The sequence below is a fragment of the Rhinopithecus roxellana genome, chromosome 10 (genome assembly GCF_007565055.1).
Source record: "Rhinopithecus roxellana isolate Shanxi Qingling chromosome 10, ASM756505v1, whole genome shotgun sequence".
Taxonomy (NCBI): domain Eukaryota; kingdom Metazoa; phylum Chordata; class Mammalia; order Primates; family Cercopithecidae; genus Rhinopithecus; species Rhinopithecus roxellana.
Genome location: NC_044558.1, coordinates 71,756,448 through 71,776,051, shown reverse-complemented (window position 1 = coordinate 71,776,051; position 19,604 = coordinate 71,756,448). Strand labels below are relative to the sequence as shown.

General features: G+C 40.1%; 1 protein-coding gene across 23 annotated transcripts in view; it reads left to right on the top strand.

Moving 5' to 3' along the window:
* Positions 1 to 12,930, top strand: part of PPHLN1 (periphilin 1) — a 129,368-nt gene extending 116,438 nt beyond the window's left edge. For 11 of the 23 annotated variants that reach the window (XM_030939584.1, XM_030939577.1, XM_030939573.1 and 8 more), the window contains 3 exons: positions 5,533 to 5,647; positions 6,900 to 7,000; positions 10,317 to 12,930. In XM_030939584.1, the coding sequence (XP_030795444.1) occupies positions 5,533 to 5,647; positions 6,900 to 7,000; positions 10,317 to 10,694 (594 nt within the window). In that variant the 3' untranslated portion in view covers positions 10,695 to 12,930. Of the gene's footprint in view, positions 1 to 5,532; positions 6,175 to 6,899; positions 7,001 to 10,316 lie in introns of those variants that run through there. The other 12 variants (XM_030939585.1, XM_030939580.1, XM_030939578.1 and 9 more) reach the window with 4 other exon arrangements.
* The last annotated feature ends 6,674 nt before the right edge of the window (positions 12,931 to 19,604 follow it).

Below are 19,604 nucleotides of genomic sequence, written 5' to 3'. Positions count from 1 at the left end.
TTGTAAGCTTTTATTTTCCACTTTAATGGTAAAATAGTTGCAAATATGTATTTAATTTACTAGATCACCACTTACCATGACAGCTTTCCCTTCTTTTCACTCCTCAGTCCTCCATGACAACTCTGCTAAATAGAATTGTCTGCAGTGATGAAAATGTTTTATATCCTCATGTCCAGTATGGCAGCCACTAGCATTTGAAATAGAGCTAGTGTGACTGAGAAACAGAATTAATTCTGTTTCACTAATGAAAAATAAAATATAGTCACGTGTGGTTAGTGGCTACTGTATTGGACAGCACAGCTCTCCAGTCTCCACCATCCCAACAAGCTGCTCTTGTGGTTTACCTCCTAACTGCCAAATCCAGTCAGTATGTTTCTTTGATCTTTCTCTGGCATTTGATTGACTGTGTCCTTATTTTATAAACTCTTTCTTTGGCATCTGTGCCTTCACTGTCTCCTGATTCTTAATTTTTCTGTGGTCTTTTCAGTGGATGACATTGATGGTTTTAGATGTCTCCACTTGGCTCTCTTTGGCTCTTACATTCTCTTAAAGCACACGTTAGCTATTCATTGAACATTTACTGATATCAGTTTTGTGGTGCTAGGAAGAACTCTCCCTCCTTCAAGAAATTCCCCTGGCCTCAGCTGACATTACTGCTAAAGATTATAAAATCGATCCCTTCCTCACTTCTGTTTATTTCTTCAGAAGTCCAGACTCATGTACTTAACTTCCTGTTGGTAGTTGGTTCTGGCTGTCTCATGAGTGACTCAAGTGACTACTTAGTACTGAACTTATCTCCTCCTAGTACCTTCCCCATTGAAATATATAAAAGTAAAAAACCTTCCACCTATCACTCTTCACATTATCATATATCTACTGCTTCTTCATTACAGTATCCTCCCTTATCCTTAGGGGATACGTTCTAAGATCCTCAGTGGATCCCTTAAACTCAGATAGTACTGAACCCTGTATATACTATGTTTTACCAATCCAACAACTGAGAGGGCTACTAAGTGACTAACAGGTGGGTAGTAGATAAAAATTGAATATGGGACAAGGGGAGGGTTTATGTCTGGGGCAGGATGAAGCAGGATGGCGCAAGATCTCATCACACTACTCAGAACAGCATGCAGTTTAAAACTTAAGAATTGTTTGTTTCTGGAGTTTTCCATTTAATATTTTTGGACTGCAGTTTAGAGCAGGTAACTGAAATCTCAGATAAAGTGGGGACTACTGTACTTGTAAAGCCTCTAATCTCTTCTTTCTTTCACACATCTTGTCATATTTATTGTCCTGGCTCTCAGTAGCAGGAACCCAAAGCATAGATTCTTTCTCATTTTTTCTCTTCCTGATACATCCAACGGTTCCAATTTCTACTTGTAGCTTTTTCCCTCTTTATTAATTTATCTGTTGATCACCAAGCTCCTTGAAGGAGCTCTTCATGATCTCCTTTCAGGGTGAATACCCTATGCTCTAGCTGTACTAAGCCACTAGCATTTCCCTCAAACACCATTTCCTTTTCCTTTTCTTTGTTTTCCTAGAGAGAACTTACCAGCTCTAACACCATTTTCTAGTACTCCCTTCTATAGACAAAGTCAGAATAGTTGTTTCTCCTCTTTCCATCATCATCACTATAGCTGCCTTAGATTAAATGCTTCCTATGTAGCAGGCACTATTCTGAGTGTTCTGTATTATCTTATTTAATTGTTAAACAGCACAGTCTGGTATAGGTACTGAAACTCAGGCACAAAAGTTAAGAAAACTTTTTTTCTTCTTTCACTTTTGTGTGATTATTTTTGAAAAAAAATTTTTAATAGATTTTATTTTTTGGAGCTGTTTTAAATTTATAGAAAACCTGCAAGAGCATAAAGAGTTCTTATATACCCCTTCTCCTTACACAGTTTCCCCTATTACTAACATTTTGCATTACTGTGATACACTTGTTATGATTGATGAACTAATATTGATATATTAATATTAAATAAAGTCCATAGTTTACATTAGGATTCACTCTTTGTCTCCTACAGTTCTGTGAATTTTGGCCAATGCATAATGTATCATTCAGTATCATACCATACAGACCCATACAGCATAATTTCATCTCCCTAAGAAATGTCCTGTGTTCCACCTGTTTGTCCCTTCCCCTTCCTCCTGGCAACTAATGATCTCTTCAGTGTTTATGGGTTTTTGTTTTTTTAATAACCAGAATGTCATATAGTTGGTATCATAGTGTATAACCTTTTCAGACTGGCTTCTTTCACTTAAGATTCTTTTGTGTCATTTTGTGGCTTGATAGCTAATTTTTTTAATGAAAAACATTCCATTGTATGAGTGTACTGCAGTTTGTCCATTTATCCATTAAAGAACATCTTGGATGCTTCCAATTTTTGGCAGTTATAAATAAAGTTGATATAAAGATTTGTATGCAGATTTTTCTATGGACATAAGTTTTCAGCTTATTTGGATAAATACCTAGCAGTGGGATTGTTGGATTGTATGGTAAGACTATGTTTTGCTTTGTAAGAAACTGCTGGACTGTCTACCAAAGTGGTTGTAGCATTTTGTATTCCCACCAACAATGAAGGAGAGTTCTGTGGCTCTACATTTTTGACAGAAATTGGTGGTGTCAAATTTTTTTGTGGATTTAAATTTAAATTTAAATTTAAGTTATGGATTTTAAGCATTCTAATAGATGTGTAGTGGTATCTCACTACTCATCATCGTTTTAATTTTCAATTTCCTAATAACAAATGATGTTGAGCATTTTTTCGTATGTTCATTTGCCATCTGAATGTCTGCTTTGGTGAGGTGTTCATTCACTTTTTTGCCCGTTATATAATTGGGCAAATAATTTGGGTTTCTTTTTTTTTGTTTGTTTTTTGTTTTTTTGTTTTGTTTTGGTTTTTTTGAGACAGAGTCTCACTCTGTAGCCCAGGCTGGAGTGGAGTGGCGCGATCTTGGCTCACCGCAACCCCTGCCTCCCAGGTTCAAGCAATTCTCCTGCCTCAGCCTCCCGAGTAGCTGGGATTACAGGCATGCATCACCGTGCCTGGCTAATTTTTTGTATTTTTAGTAGAGATGGGGTTTCACCATATTGGTCAGGCTGGTCTCGAACTCCTGACCTCGTGATCTGCCTGCCTCAGCCTCCCGAAGTGCTGGGATCACAGGCATGAGCCACTGCACCCGGCCCTCTTGTTGTTGAGTTATCAGTTCTTTGTATATTTTGGATACCAGTTTATCACATACATGTTTTACAAAGATTTTCTCCCAGTCTGTAGCTTGTTTGTTCATGCCCTTAACAATGTCTTTCACAAAGCACAGATTTTTAAATTTTTATGAAATCCAATATATTGGGTTTTTTCTTGGATTGTCTTTGATGTTATATTTAAAAGTCATCACCAAACTCAAGATCACCTAGATTTTTTCCTCTGTTACCTTCTATAAATACTATAGTTTTGCATTTATATTTAGGTCTATGATCCATTTTGATTTAACATATTTTTGAAAGGTATAAGATCTGTATCTAGATTATTTATTTTGCATGTAGATAGATATCCAGTTGTTCAAGCACTGCTCAACTCATTGAAGTTCAATGAAGTCTTGAACTTAACTGTCAAGTTGAAGACTGTCTTTTCTTCATTGAATTATTTCCATGCTCTGTTTTTAAAGTTCAGTTCACTATATTTGTATGGGTCGGTATCTGGACTATCCTGTCCTTGATCTGTCTGTTCTTCTGCCAGTGGCATACAGTCTTGATTACTGTAACTTTACAGTAAGGTGTTTTGTTTTTTGTTTTGAGACAAGATCTCACTCTGTCACCTGGACTGGAGTACAGTTGCACGATCTTGGCTCACTGAGACCTCTGCCTCCCAGGGTCAAGCAATTCTTCTGCCTCCACCTCCTGAGTAGCTGGGACTACAGACAACGCCACCATGCCCAGCTAATTTTTGTATTTTTAGTAGAGACAGGGTTTTACCATGTTGGCCAGGCTGGTCTCAAACTCCTGACCTTAGGTCATTTGCCCGCCTCAGTCTCCCAAAGTGCTGGGATTACAGGTGTGAGCCACCTTTACAGTAAGTTTTGAAATTGGATAGTGTCAGTCTTTTGACTTTTTTCCTTTTTTTCTTCAATATTATATTCAGTATTATGGGTTTCCTGCCTTTGTGTATGAACTTTAAAATCAGTTTGTCAATATTCACAAAATTAATTACTGGGATTTTCATTGAGACTGAAATTTATGTAGGTCAAGTTGGGAAGCACTTGTATTTTAACAGTATTGACTCTTCCTGTCAATTCTTGGACTATCTCTCTATATCTTATTTATATGTTACATATATTTATATTAATATATATAGTTTATATTTTATTTATGTTCTATTTATTTGTATCTTCTTTCATCAGCATTTTATAGTTTCCCTCATATAAATCTTGTATGTATTTTGTTAGACTCAAACTTAAGAGGTTTTGTTACTGCTAATATAAATGATGTTGTGTTTTAATTTCAAATTCCATTTGCTCATTACTGGTATGTAGGAAATCAATTAATTGACTTTTGTATATTAAAAGATCCTGTGTCCTGCAACCATGCTATAATCACTTATTAGTTCCAGTGGATTTTGTGTGTTATTTAGAAGTGTGTTGTTTAATCTCCACATATTCTGAGATTTTTCAGCTAGCTTTCTGTTGTTGAGTTCTAATTTAATTCCATTGTGATCTGAAAGCATATTTTATATGATACCTCTTATTTCAAATTTAAGGTTTATTTTATGGCCCAGAGTGTTGTCTAACTTGGTTAATAGTCCATGAGAACCTGAGAATAATATATAAAGTTCAAAACGGGTTTCACTGGACCCGAATCAGAATATCCAGTGCAGGGCTGTATTTCCTCTGGAGGCTCTAGGGAAAATATATTCCCTTGCGTTTCCCAGTTTATAGAGGCTGCCACCTTCCCAAGTAGCTGGGATTACAGATGCGCGCCACCACGCCCAGCCAATTTTTTGTATTTTTAGTAGACATGGGGTTTTGCCATGTTGGCCAGGCTAATCTGGAACTCCTGACCTCAAGTGATCCACCCGCTTCCACCTCCCAAATTGCTAAGATAACAGGTGTGAGACACCACACCTGGCCACTAAACAGAATTTGTTATCTGATCATGATTCAAAGAATCTAAAGTTAGGGGCTCAGAAACTTTTTTTCTTCCAAACAAATAAATGAACAAAGTCATTGATATGTCTTCCCTAGCCTTTGTTCTTATTCTCATCTCTAGTCTGATGTCCTTTGAATAGACTGCCTTACACTTCTGCATTCAGTAATGTGGTATGTTAATGTTTTCCTTCTCATTCAAGTTGTCAGCAGATCTCAAGGATAGAAGTTTAAGTGGCCTCTGGTAATAGTGACAATGCAAGGAGAAAGGTTCTGTAATATTGTGTCTCTCTTTTACATGTTAGTGTCATAATTCTGCCAACTCAGTCAGCTAAGTATTTGGCTAGTTATTTTCATTCTCAGCTAACCAGAATGTGTTTTACCTTTTAGGTTTACCGACAAGACTGTGAAACTTTCGGGATGGTGGTGAAAATGCTGATTGAAAAAGATCCTTCATTAGAAAAGTCTATACAGTTTGCATTGAGGCAGAATTTACATGAAATAGGTGAGCGGTGTGTTGAAGAACTCAAGCATTTCATTGCAGAGTATGATACTTCCACTCAAGATTTTGGAGAGCCTTTTTAGATTTTTTTGCTCAGACCAGAATAAAAAAACAGTTTCTAAAAAAATTTTTTCCTGGATTGTGTAAATCCTTAATATATGCAATTTTTGTGATGCAGCGAAATACTTTATGATAGTTGACCACATTTCAATATTAAATAAACATCTAAAATTGTTTAAAATGTTTAATTAGAATTTATATATATATTTTTTTTTTAGAGTTGGGGTTTCACCATGTTGGCCAGGCTAGTCTCCAACTCCTGGCCTCAAGTGATCTGCCTGCCTCAGCCTCCCAAAGTGTTGAGATTACAGGCGTGAGCCACCGCTCCCAGCCAACACATGATACCATCTGAAAATGTTAGAATTCTAAGTTGTGATTTTATTGACTTGTTGCTTGCTTTTTCTTAGGCTTTGTAACTTGTAATATGTTAAAGTGTACTATCCTAATAAACTGAATACTTTGGTATCTTAGAGAATATTTGCTTTGAGAATAATTATCATTCAATGATAAAATAGAGCACTTAAATCTCTGAGAGATACCTCAGAAAAAAATCCATTTTTCCAAGTAATGAACTCAATGTCTTCTATTACAATAATCCTGAAACTCCTGACTCTCTCACTGATGTATGAGACTTAAATAATATCATATACAAGACTAACAAATAGAAGAGGCAATTTGAGGTGGAAGATGAGGGATATTTTAAGTTTGGGACTGTAGGAGACCGATCAGGGTGGTAGGAGAAGCTTTAAGGAAAGACGCAAACCTTCTTGGAAGGCTGGGAGGTTTTGCAAAGCTTCAGAGAATAAAGCTGAAGGCAGCTAATTCTCTTCCCCCGAGGCTGAGGGCGAAGAGTAGGTAACAAGGTAGTGTAAAGAAATGTATCTGGATAAGTTTGTTTACGGATGTCCTCCGGAATCTAACCTTTGATCATCCAGCGCAAGACTGCTCCCCGCCAAGGAGGGCGGCAGTGTTAATGACCCACAAATCCTGTTGGCTTCAGGCCTTTGGCATTCTGTCTGTACCGAATAAATACAGAATAAATACAAGCAGCATAAATACAGAATAAATACAAGCAGCGGCTCCAGCTTATCAGGACTGCACTCTCTTTTCGGCTGCGCTAAAGCCAGCAGTCCCCTAGCCATTCTCACGCAAAATACCTGCGTCTGAATACTCCTTTCATCCGTCGCTCGGCCAGAGTCTGCGGGACAGACTTGGCAGCAGGTGCCCCCTGTGAGGAACGCTGCAATGGATCATGACGGAACCCCCGAAAACGAAGGTGAAGAGACTGCGCAGTCAGTAAGTCATTGGTGCTCGCTCGGGATTTCCAAGTTCAGGGGAGTACTCAAGCTAGGGTTTCATCATGGTACCACAGCTATCTGCACAACAGAAACAGTATATGAAAGTATTGAAACAACTGCCTAAAGCTAGTGGAGCTTCAGTTTCGCAGGCTCAGTTAAGGGACCTAATGCAAACTGTTGTTTCCCAAAACCCATGGTTCCCAGAAGAAGGCAAGCTGGACCTAGAGCTTTGAGAACAAGTGGGGAGAAATCTTAAACGATATCATGCAGAAGGGCAATGGGTCCCAGTAACACCTTTAACATTATGGGCCTTAGTTAAAGCTGCTTTGGTCCAGCTGTACACAGAAGAGCCTAAGAAGGGAAGGGAGGAGGAACCATCACCTTATCGCCTCCTCTTCCTCCCTCAGTCCCCCTTTACCCCCTTTACTGGATAAAGATACCAAAGAGGAAACGGAAGTTTTCCCTGAGCTCCCTCCCCCAATGAATTGGAAAAAAGACAAGGGGTATGCTACAGGTATGGGACCCTGTCTTAGGCAAGCGGCATTAGAAGGGGACCTCTTGGCCTGCCCAGTGATACAAAATTGACAAGGCAATCAAGTATATGAACCATTACTTTTTATGCTTATAAAGAGAGAAGAAAAAGCATTAGAGAAAACGGAGTTGCTGGCCCATTTATAAAAGGATTAATTGAGGCCATAGCAGACAACTTCCATATAACCCTATATGACTGGTCAGCGCTAGCTAAAAACAATTTTAGAGACCAGTCAGTACCTCCCCTGAAGGACAGAATTTGATGAATAATATAAACAGCAAACCTCTTTCTAGTAATAGCTACTGTTACAATTCCTCCCCTATCCCTGATGTGGCTGTCTTAAAATCCTATTTGGGTAGAACAGTGGCCTTTAAAGGGAGAGAAATTACAACTAGCCAATGAATTAGTTGAGGAGCAATTAAAAGCCAGCCATACAGAACCATCAAACAGCCTTTGAAATTTGCCTGTTTTCATCATTCCCCAAAGGTCTGGCAAATGGAGACTTTTGCATGACTTACAAGCTGTCAATGCTAATTTGCAATTTATGGGGCCCCTTCAATGGGCTCCCTTCCTCTGCAGCAATTCCTCAAGATTGGCCTATAGTTGTTACTGACTTAAAAACCTGCTTTTATACTATTCCCCTTACAGAACAGGACAGAGAAAAGTTTGCATTTACAATACCAGCTATCAATAATGAAAGGCCAGCTGACCTATTTCATTAGAAAGTACTTTCTCAAGGAATGCTGAACAGTCCTACCGTGTGTCAATATTATGTAAATCAGGCTTTGCTTCCCAGTAGAAAAAAATTTCCTAGCTGCAAGATTATTCATTTTTATGGATGATATTTTACTAGCAGCCCCAACAGAGCCAGTACTTTTGAGTTTATATGTCTCTGTTGTAAGGAATACACGGTTAAGAGATTTAATCATAGCACCTGAAAAGGTAAAAAGTACAGATGTCCTCACCTTAGAAGTATCTTGGATACATACTAACTTCCTGGTCAATAAGACCTCAAAAGGTTAAATTAAATACTAGCAACTAACATACCTTAAATCATTATCAAAAATTGCTAGGCAATATTAACTGTCTTCACACCACCTTGGGCATAACTACTGATAAATTACAAAACCTGTTTTCTATCCTAAAAGGCAATATAGCCCTAGACTCTCCCAGGTATTTAACCCCCACAGCAAAAAGAGAAATTGAGGAAATCAAGCTATTTCTCAGAGGCAACTAGATTGCATAGACCCACAATACTCAGTCCAATTGTTTGTTTTTCCTATTAAACATTTCCCCTATGGGATTAATAGGACAAATGGCCCTGGGGCTGCACTTCCTAGAATAGGTTTTTTGCTCACATACTGGGACTAAAACACTATCTCCCTATTTTCAACTAGTTAGTAAAGTCATCTATACAGTCAGCAGATGATGCAGTCAGTTGCTAGGTCATGACCCTGATGTCATAAGAATACCCTTGAGTAAAAAACAATTCGAAGCAGTCTTGCCCCTATCTCTAGACCTTCAAATAGCACTCTCTGATTATGCAGGCCATATAAAACATGCCCTTCCTGCTGACAAACTACTTCAGTTCTTATCTAGTACTCCTGTAGTTATGCCTACAAAAGTAGTTCCCTCCCCCATACCTAACTCTGTAATGCTTTTTACTGATGACTCTCATAAAAATGGAAAAGCAGCTATCTGGTGGAAACCACATAACTCCCTCACTCCATCTAGGTTTACTAGTACTCAGAGAGCTGAGATTGGAGCTTTAATATTGGCCCTAGAATCTTTTTCCGTTCAGCCCATCAGTATTGTTAGTTACTCTGCTTACTCTGTTTATTTATTGCAGAACCTTGAAACAGCCCTCATTAAGTCTATTCTTGAGCCCACCCTGTGTGCCTTTTTTCTTTGACTTCAGCAATTGCTAGATCAATGTACACATTCTATTTTTATCACACGTATTTGAGCCCACAGCTCACTGCTTGGCCCACTGGATTATGGCAGTGATCAAGCAGAACTGCAAGTTATGATGTCACTGCTTAACCAAGCCATCCAACCACATCAGTTTTTCCACCAAAATTAGAGAAACTTAACTACACAATTTCAACTTACCCAAAGACTAGCTAAACAAATTATCCTGTAAATGCCCAGATTGCTGCCTCACAAGCATGTCCCCTCCTTCAACAGGTGTTAACTCTAGAGGACTAGAACCTAATCAGTTATAACAAAGAAATGTTATACATGTCCCAGAATTTGGAAAACAGAGATATGTACATGTATCCGTTGATACCTGTTCTCACCTAATTAGCACACATGCTCTTCCTGGAAAGTCCACCCGATCTGTCATTAAACATCTTCTTTTAACTTTTATGTTTATGGGGCAGCCCACAAAAATTAAAACTAATAAGGGTCCGGCTTATGCCAGCTCACAGTTTCAACAATTTTGTCACACTTGGAGTGTCCAACACTCCACAGGCATCCCGTATAACCCCCAAGGACAGGCCATAGTAAAACGTGCCCACTTCACCCTTAAAAATATGCTCAGAAAACAAGGGAGACTATGAGTAAAGACCCTGAAACACTACTAGCACAAGCCTTGTTTACCCTTAATTTCTGAAATTTAGATGATAAATTTCAATCAGCTATAGAAAAGCACTTTGCTAAAACTTCTCAAGACATAAAACCACAGTTTTATGGAAAGATGTAAATAGTAATATATGGCTTGGTCCAAATGTTTTGCTAACATGGGGAAGAGGATATGCTTGTGTTCACACCCCCTCAGGCCCTCTTTGGATTCCAGCACGATGCATCAAACCATACCATAGTGGGGCTAGGACCCAACCTGGTACCAGAAATGAAGGAAACGACCCCGCAGGCCCCACAGCCCCTGCAGCCCCCGCAGCCCCCACAGGCCCGGAAGAAACGGGTTCGTCGGATGACACAGCTTCGTCGGACGACAGGAGCCCCGGACATTACCTGGGGGATGCTGAAGAAGACAACTCAGGAGGCTGAGCGAATCCTGCTCCGAACACAGACACCATTCACTCCGGAAAATTTGTTCCTTGCTATGCTCTCTGTTGTACATTGCAACTCGAGTAAGGTATTAATCCTTTTTGTTCTCTCACTTTACCTGTTACCCGTACCTGCTATACCCTATTAAGCCCATTTTCTAAATCTGCCTTTTTTTCAGCCCTATTACTTAGGCAGACATCCCCTTCCCAGCTTCTAACTGTGACTTTTTAGCTAGGAGGGATTAACATACCCCCAGTGGGGTTCCTCAGTAACAGCCATATGGAAGGATATGCAAAAACATCTCTCCTAGGTAGACCCTCACTCCTGGGGGTCACTTCTTAATTAGAAAAGAATATTACTAATTATACTCATGTTTGTCTCTTGTTGTTTACTAATTCTAGGATGTAAAGCCGGAAAACAAGCAGTAACTGCTATGCCTGACAAAACTGTTGCTGCACACATCTGTAGTCGTCAATCAACAAAACCTGATGCAAAAAACAGAAAAGGGGTGATGTAGGAGATCGGTCAGGGTGGTAGGAGACGCTATAAGGAAAGATGCAATTGGAAGGCAGGGAGGTTTTCCAAAACTTCGGGAGAGAATAAAGCTGAAGGCAGCTAATTCTCGTACCCTGAGGCTGAGGGCGAACAGTAGGTAACAAGGGTGTGTAAAGGGATTTATCTAGATAAGTTTGTTTACTTATGTCCTCCAGAAACCGTGCAAGACTGCTCCCTGCAAAGGGGAGGCGACAGTGTTCATTACTCACAAATTGTGTTGGCTTCAGGCCTTTGGTATTGTGTCTGTACTGAATAAATACAAACGGCTCCAGCTTATCAGGACTGCACTCTGTTTTTGGCTGCACTAAAGTCGGCAGTCCCCTAGCCATTCTCACACAAAATACCTGTGTCAGAATACTCATTTCATCCATCGCTCAACCAGCGTCTTCAGGACAGACTTGGCATGGGACTTGTACAAAAAAATTCTGATCAAAAGAGGAAAATTTTGGAATATGCCAGGAATAGTGGAATTTTATTTATTCTATTTTTTATAGGTCCGTACTCTCCATCTCCAGAAACAAGATGATTGTAACATGTCCATGATTAAACTATTGGCAGATTATTGCTGTGTTAATCTCTGTAGTCCAATGAGTTCTTTGTTCTGTTCTGCTGCCTTTTACAGGTTCTTGTCCTTTCAGAAGTGTTCTTGAAAGAAACAAAGCGAATAGGCAGTTAGCACAGCACAGCTACCCCTTACCAAGCAGTCTGTGGAAATGACCCCTCATCCAAATCACGGGTTAGTTAAGAATCTAACTGGGACAATTAAGATATTCCACTCACTTCCTGGTCACTTCAGCAGCCTAGTGGCATTGAGCCAAAATATACAATTCTGTGTTATTAGTGAGGAAACTTTAAAACTCATGTTTGTTATTACTTACTACCCAGTTTCATTATCCTCCCTTCCTCTTTCCATTTCTATTCTCTCTCACTTGAATTCTGGCATTATTTTTAGTGGCCTCTACTGATAATACCTACCCTAGAGTACATAAAAATTATATTAAAAGAGGAAGTAGTAGTATGCATAATTTTAACAGATTCTATAACGGGTGCCTCAAAATATGTATTGTGCCATTCCGCAAATTTAAAAACTAATTGAGGACACTAATTTTTTTTTAAATTTTCTAAATGAGACCACCTTGGATTTTTATTTTTGCCATTTAGATGTTTATACTTATTTAACTTTAATAAAACATAAGCCAAGCTAAATCCCACATGACAACTCTGGTATTCTTCCCTTATATGAGCAGTGATTTTATTTGTTACCCACCTTAGATAGACTAAGAAAGTTCTAGTCTTGTTTTTCCTTCTCCCCGCTTCCCTGGGGTTTTTCCTTACAAGTTTAAAAACAAAACTTGAGAAACTACCAAAGGCGCAGGAGTTGTTCACTTTGTTGAAATTCATTAAATTAGAGAAGTCTCACTAACAGATGTATTTAAATATAGATACAACAGATAATTTCTTTTTCTCCCCTTTCCCCAAATTACAGTCAGCATTTAAAGCTGTTTATAGCTTGCCATCAGCATTATTCTGGTAGGCTTGTTAGTGCTAAAATCTGTTTGGGTTTTTTTTTTTTTTTTTTTTTTTTTGGCCTCTTAAAGTCTAATTTTAGGATGGATGAATTCAAATGTTTACCAGAGTGTATGTTTTACACAATGTTCTTGATTAAAAAGACTTGTTTGTAAATTATTCATTTTTTTTGCATATGCCCAGTTGGTGTGATAAAATTTTCATTGTCTTACCATAAAGCCTTGGTTACCAACAGGCAGAATGTAGATATTGTAAAGCTTTTTGTGAATTTTAAAAGTGCAAAATAAAGCAACCACGTTTAAGTAGATTGTCTTTTTTCTTAACAGGCTTAATGCATTTTGCTAAAATGTGGGCTTTATTACTCTCTACTGCAAGATTACTTCTTAGTCTTCAGTTTACTTACTCAGCAGCAGGATAGAGGAAGTGTAAGAACTGAGAAACTACAGCAGTGCCCCCCTCATCTGACTTTGCTTTCCATGGTATAAGTAAACCATGGCTACTATTGGCCAAAAATATTAGATGGAAAATTTCAGAACAACTTGTAAGTTTTCAACTGTGTGCCATTCTGAATGAAATCTTGCAGCACCGTGCTTTGTCCCACCTGGCACATGAATCATCCCTTTCTCTAGTGTATCCACACTCTACACACTACCCACCTGTTAGTCATCTGTGCCATTTACTCCTGACATCCAGCCATTGACTATGTCATGGTTCCATGATCCAGGATCACCCAAAGCAGATGATCCTCCTTCTGATGTATTGTCAGAAGGTCATAGTAGTGCTCATGCCTGTAATCCCAGCACTTTGGGAGGCCAAGGCAGGTGAATCACTTGAAGTCAGGAGTTCAAGCCCAGCTTGGCCAACATAGTGAAAGCCCCGTCTCTACTAAACATACAAAAATTAGCGGGGCTTGGTGGTGGGCGCCTGTAATCCCAGCTACTTGGGAGGCTGAGCCATGAGAGTCGCTTCAACCCGGGAGGCTGAGGCTGCAGTAAGCCAAGATCACTCCAGCCTGGGTGACAGAGCCAGACCCTGTCTTAAAAAATGAAAGTCAATTGTTGCCTCACGCTGTGTCACAATGCCTGCGTCACCCACCTCACTTCATCTCACCATGCAGGCATTTTACCATCTTACATCCCATCATCAGAGGAAGAGTTGATTACAGTATATTGTTAAAATTGTTCTATTTTATTGTTGTTAATCTCTTATTGTGCCTAATTTATAAATTAACCTTTACCCTAGGTGTATATGCATAGGAAAAACCTGGTATATATAGGGTTTGGTATTATCCATGGTTTAAGGCATCCACTGGGGCCTTCGAGCATATTCTCCACACATAGGGGGCGCTACTGTATTCACTTTGGTGACTTAGGGAGTCTTGACTTCTGAGAAGCAGTTAAGAAAGGTAGCGCATGATACAGTAGTACTCAGTAGTTGTGTAATTATGAATCTGAATTTCAAAGAATTGTAGGATTAAGATCCTCTATCTTTGTAGTAACTCCTGGAGGGCAGGAAACTTGTCTTTGGGACTCCAGTTCTTACCATAGTTTGGAACGTAGGAGACACTCAGTATTTGTTAACTTAAAGGTGGCTTCACAAAGGAAATTATATTTGACCCTAGGTCCTTCACAAAGGAAATTATATTTGACTTATTCAGGCAGAGAATAAGTTTATAAGGCAGAGATTTCTATTTATTAGAAATCCAGGAGTAGGGAAAGGGGTCCTGTGTCCTGAAGCTGTGTGCTGAAGATGATGGGATGAAGGTGGGAAAAGGTAAGTTGAGAGCAGAATGCGAAGGATGTTAAATGTTTATAGCTTATTTAACCTTTCTGTCCTACTTAAGAATGAAATTTGGAAACATACCTATGTAGTGTTCTTACAAGAGACGTGGATTTCTCATAGCCCTCAGCAACGTCACAGATCTAGAACCTCTCGAAGGAAGAGGAGGCCAGATCTCCTTAAGGAAAGACTCTGCTATACTGCCAAAATACATTTTGGTTTCAGCTTCACTTCAGAGTTTCCTGTAATGGATCCTGAGCTCCAGGGAAGTCTCTGACAATTCTTTGGCAGAAGTTTTGGAGATGGTGATCTGATCATCTCTGAAGTATTCATTCTAGACAACATTCAGTGCTGCCAGCAGCCAGCCACCCAGGTTGCTTTATAGCTGTAACACTGCTCAGGCTGGCTCGTGGAGTTCCTGAGAGTAACTCTCTGCTTGCCAGGTCAAGGCTTGTGGGTTGTGCGTGGTGTATTGGTCACTTCCTTCCTGCCAGTTCTCTTTGAGAGAACTGTTACCCAATTCAGTGGAAAAAAAAAAAAAGGGTAGGGGTGGACCAGTAACTGAGGTAAGTTACCACAATCTGTTCTCCCATTTTTTTCCATGGTAATAAGGGTTGACATTGAATAACATGTCTGCCTAACTGGGGCTATATTTGCTGTTTTCCTTGTAGTTTTAGGTGTGATGAAGCAACTAAGTTTTATGGAATTTGAGTGGAAATGCTGCAAATTCCAGGTTAGGAACCTGATGACAGTGACTGTACCTCCTCTGTGCTCTTTTATCCCCTCCCAAAAGTAGCAATAGCAATGCAGCCTTGATTTTTTTTTTGCAGAGCCACAAGATGGAAGGAACCTACCTGCATAACCACATGGAATAGTGAACTGTTATGTGAGAGCAGAATAAATGTCTTTATTCTTTAAGCCACGTTTTTGTTTGGTTTCTTGTTATAGCAGCTTACTTTTTGCTCAAACTTGATTATTTTTGTCAAATAACATCTAAGCATTCACTTCACTGATGTAGGCCCTAAGCAGACCGCACCACTCCTGCTTTTCCATTATAATGGAAATCTTGGGGTAAGGGACTGATTCTAAAAAAGCTTTGAATTAAGAGTTTTAAGCTATCTTTTAAATCTTCATAAGTATTGTTACAGCCTTGTGAACATTTGTATAGCAGCAGACACAGCCTCGTTATATAGCATGTTGTTTTTTCAGCTCTGTTCCCACAGATTGATTTTCTGTGTGTGTGAATTTTTTTGAGGCAGGGTCTCACTCTGTTGTTCAGGCTGGAGTGCACTGGCGCAATCTCAGCTCACTGGAACCTCTGTCAGACTCAAGCAGTCCTCCCACCTCAGCCTTCTGTGTAGTTGAGACCACAGGCACGTGTACCACCATACCCGGCTAATTTTTGTATTTTTTGTAGAGATGGGGTTTTGCCATGTTGACAAGGCTGGTCTCGAACTCCTGATCTCAAGTGATCCACCCGCCTCGGCCTCCCAAAGTGCTAGGATTACAGGTGTGACCACACCCAGCCAAGTGTTGGTTGTTGTTGTTTTTTTTAATGGGGAAAAACCTTTAAAACCTTAGGCAATTTTAGTGATAAGGCTGTAGCATTAGAATACCATTGGCCAGGCATCCGGGCACAGTGGCTGAGGTGAGAGGATCACTTCAGCCCAGGGGTTGGAGGTTGCAGTGAGCCAAGATCATGCCACTGCACTCTAGCATGGGCAAGAGAGACTGTTTCAAAAAAAAACAAACATACTTATATTCTGCTAATCTGCTACTTTTGTATACTATATTGGATGTCTTTTAAAATAATTTAATTTTAGGTTTAATATACTAAATATTTTATAGAATTCTGAGAAGCACCACATTATTCCATTATTTGACTATCTGAATCTTGCTATGTTACCTAGGCTGGTTTCAAACTCCTGGGCTCAAGTGATCTTCCTGCCTTGGCCTCCCAGAGAGGGGCTCCCAAAGCGCTGGGATTACAGGCGTGAGCCACCATGCCTGGGCTGGAGCTGTTTTAGAAAACACCATTGTGATTGGTAAGGAGGAGCTGCTGGGGGGGTAAGTAGAACAGGGACTTCCAGCTCCCAAAGCCACAGCACAGCCGGGGACTCAGTCTCTTTGGCTGCTGCACCAGAACACATGGAGTTTGAGATGTGCCATTTAAGTAGAATGAATCTGGTAATTTAACTCTCCTGTTTAGGAACCAACATTAATTAAATGTAGCACCTTTTCAGCTTTGCTTACAACATATTCAGAGATTCAAGACTAAGATTGCTGCTGATAGCACTCTGAGGTAGGGAAAAAAATCTTACTTTTCCTCCTGGTAACTGGGGAGAAATAATGTGGAGTAAAATATCTTGCCCTCCACATACTCTGTAATTGTTTCCAAACTGTCTACTTAATGGCAATAAAGCCAACTTGAAGCATATGCACTGATAGGGAAATAACCATCCCCAAGCTTCTTTTTTCTTTCTGTCTTTTTTTTTTTTTTTTTTTTTTTTTTTTTCGAGACAGTCTTGTTCTGTCACCCAGGCTGGAGTGCAATGGTGCTATCCTGGCTCACTGCAACCTCTGCCTTCCAGGTTCAAGCGGTTCTCCTGCCTCAGCCTTCTGAGTAGCTGGTACTACATGCATGTGCCACCACGCCTGCCTGATTTTTGTATTTTTGGTAGAAATGGGGTTTCACCATGTTGGCCAGGCTGGTCTCAAACTCCTGACCTCAAGTGATCCGCCCACCTTAGCCTCCCAAAGTGCCAGGATTACAGGCGTGAGCCACCCTGCCTGGCCTGCTTCTTTATTTAGTTTAACCTCTTCCCCACCCCAAGTCCCAAACATTAATATATATTTTTAAAAGACCGTCTTTAAAGTTCCCAACTCCCATAATCCGTGGTCTTTGAGGGTGGGGGTAGGGTTCCATCCTTTAGGGAATCCTTGCCAGGCAAATATGTTGGTAAGTGTAAGGGAAAAGAGAAACGACACTTTATACTGAGTAGGAAGACTCCTGCTGACCTAATAAATTCAGTCCAGTCACCACAGAATACTGAGGCTGGAAGGAAGCCTTTGAGCTGGTCTAGCACTCTCATTTTACAGAGTGGAAACGGTCAGAGCACTTAACCTGCATGAGCTAATGAGAGAGGAGGGTCTCCTAACCCACATCTGAATCCTGGTGTCCAGGTGTGCTTCGCGCCAGCCACAATGCAAGATCAGCTTTGTGGTGGATTTCTGTCAGACTAGGAATTGGCTTTCCCAATGGCAATTGCTTGGTTCAGTTTTTGAAAAATGCTAAAACAATTATTAACATTATCGGCCGGTCATGGTGGCTCACGCTTGTAATCCCAGCACTTTGGGAGGATGAGGCGGGTGGATCACTTGAGGTCAGGATGTTTGAGACCAGCCTGGCCAACATGGTGAAACCCTATGTCTACTAAAAATACAAAAATTAGGCGTGGTGGTGAGTGCCTGTAATCTCAGCTACTTGGGAGGCTGAGGCAGGAGAATCACTTGAACCTGGGAGGCAGAGGTTGCAGTGAACTGAGACCGCACCATTGTATAACAAGAGTGGAACTCTATCTCCAGAAAAAAAAAAAAAAAAAATCATACTTTTTTTTTAAGAGATGGGGTCTGTCACCCAGGCTGGAGTGTAGTGGTGTGATCATAGCTCACTGCAGCCTCAAACTCATGGCCTCAAGCCATCCACTCGCCTCAGCCTCTCAAAGTGCTGGGATTACAGGCATGAGCAACCACACCTGGCTTAAGGTTCGTATTCCTAATTGTACTATTACCATTGTCTGGAATCTAATGATTTGACAGTATGTCATAAGTTGTTTTGAAAGCTGGCATAACAGCACCTTGTACATATAGTAATAGAGATGTGAAATTTCTTTTCTAAAAAGAAAAGTTGAGGCTGAAGCTGATCCCTTAAATGGTAATGTTTGACGAGCTACTTGGGTCTGTTCAAACAGAATGAATTGGCTCTAATCCTGTGGCCAAGTCTATTTATACACTCAATGTCTTACTTTTCCTCCATATTCTCTACCCAAACCATTTTGAAAGCCACGCTTAGCCTGGCATGGTGGTGTACCTCTGTAGTCCCAGCTACTTGCCAGGCTGAGGTAGGAGGATCACCTAAGCTCAGGAATTTGAGGCTGCAGTGATCCCAACACTGCACTGCAGCCTAGTTGGCAGGGTGAGACCTCATCTCTTTAAAAAAAGAAAAAGCCATCCTTAAGCCTTATTCCCCCAGTAAAGTTTATGATTCTATAACCTCGGCAAAATGTGAGCTTGGAGATGCAAAATTCAGTTATTTCTGCACATTTCTCCGTGGCCCAGTTTACCTGGAAGCCTTTCTAATGGTGTGTGAGTTTACAGAAAACCCATGTGACTATACAGGAGCATGCCTTCTGTTTTTAGACTGTTCCGGTGAATGGCTGGAGAATCTAACCAGGCAATTAGCAATTTTCTCATTTGACTTAATTAAAAATGATTTTATCATAATTGCATTACTAAGATTGAATTAATGAGACTTTTATGGAATTTTCTTGGATCCCAATAGATTTTCTTCTTCATGCATCCAAAAAGGTCACTTTTATTTTATTTTATTTATTTTTTCTATTTTATTTTATTTTATTTATGCTAGAGTTTTACTCTGTTGCCCGGGCTGAAGTGCAGTGGCCCAATCTCGACTCACTGTAACCTCTGCCTCCCAGGTTGAAGCGATTCTCCTGCCTCAACCTCCTGAGTAGCTGGGACTACAGGCACAGGCCACCACGGCTGGCTAATTTTTGTATTTTCAGTAGAGACAGGGTTTCACCATGTTGGCCAGGCTGGTCTCGAACTCCTGACCTCAGGTGATCCACCTGCTTCAGCCTCCCAAGTGTGGGAATTACAGGCGTGAGCCACTGCACCTGACTAAAGGACACATGTATTTCTATAAACAAGAATTAGTTGTGCCTCCCCTCAACAGTTCTAAGAGATAAGAGAATCAGCTCTAGACTACTGAAATTATAACTCAGGGGTTGGAGACTGGCTAATGACAGGCTCATTTTGTTCAACAGTGTTTCAGAAACATTTAAATTTGTTGCTAGCATTTAAAAGCTGGGAGATTCCTACAAAAATTCACATTTCTGGTATCTTTTGAAAAATCTGATGGTCAAGCAATATTGTTTTTCCATGGCAGTAGTCAGGAGTT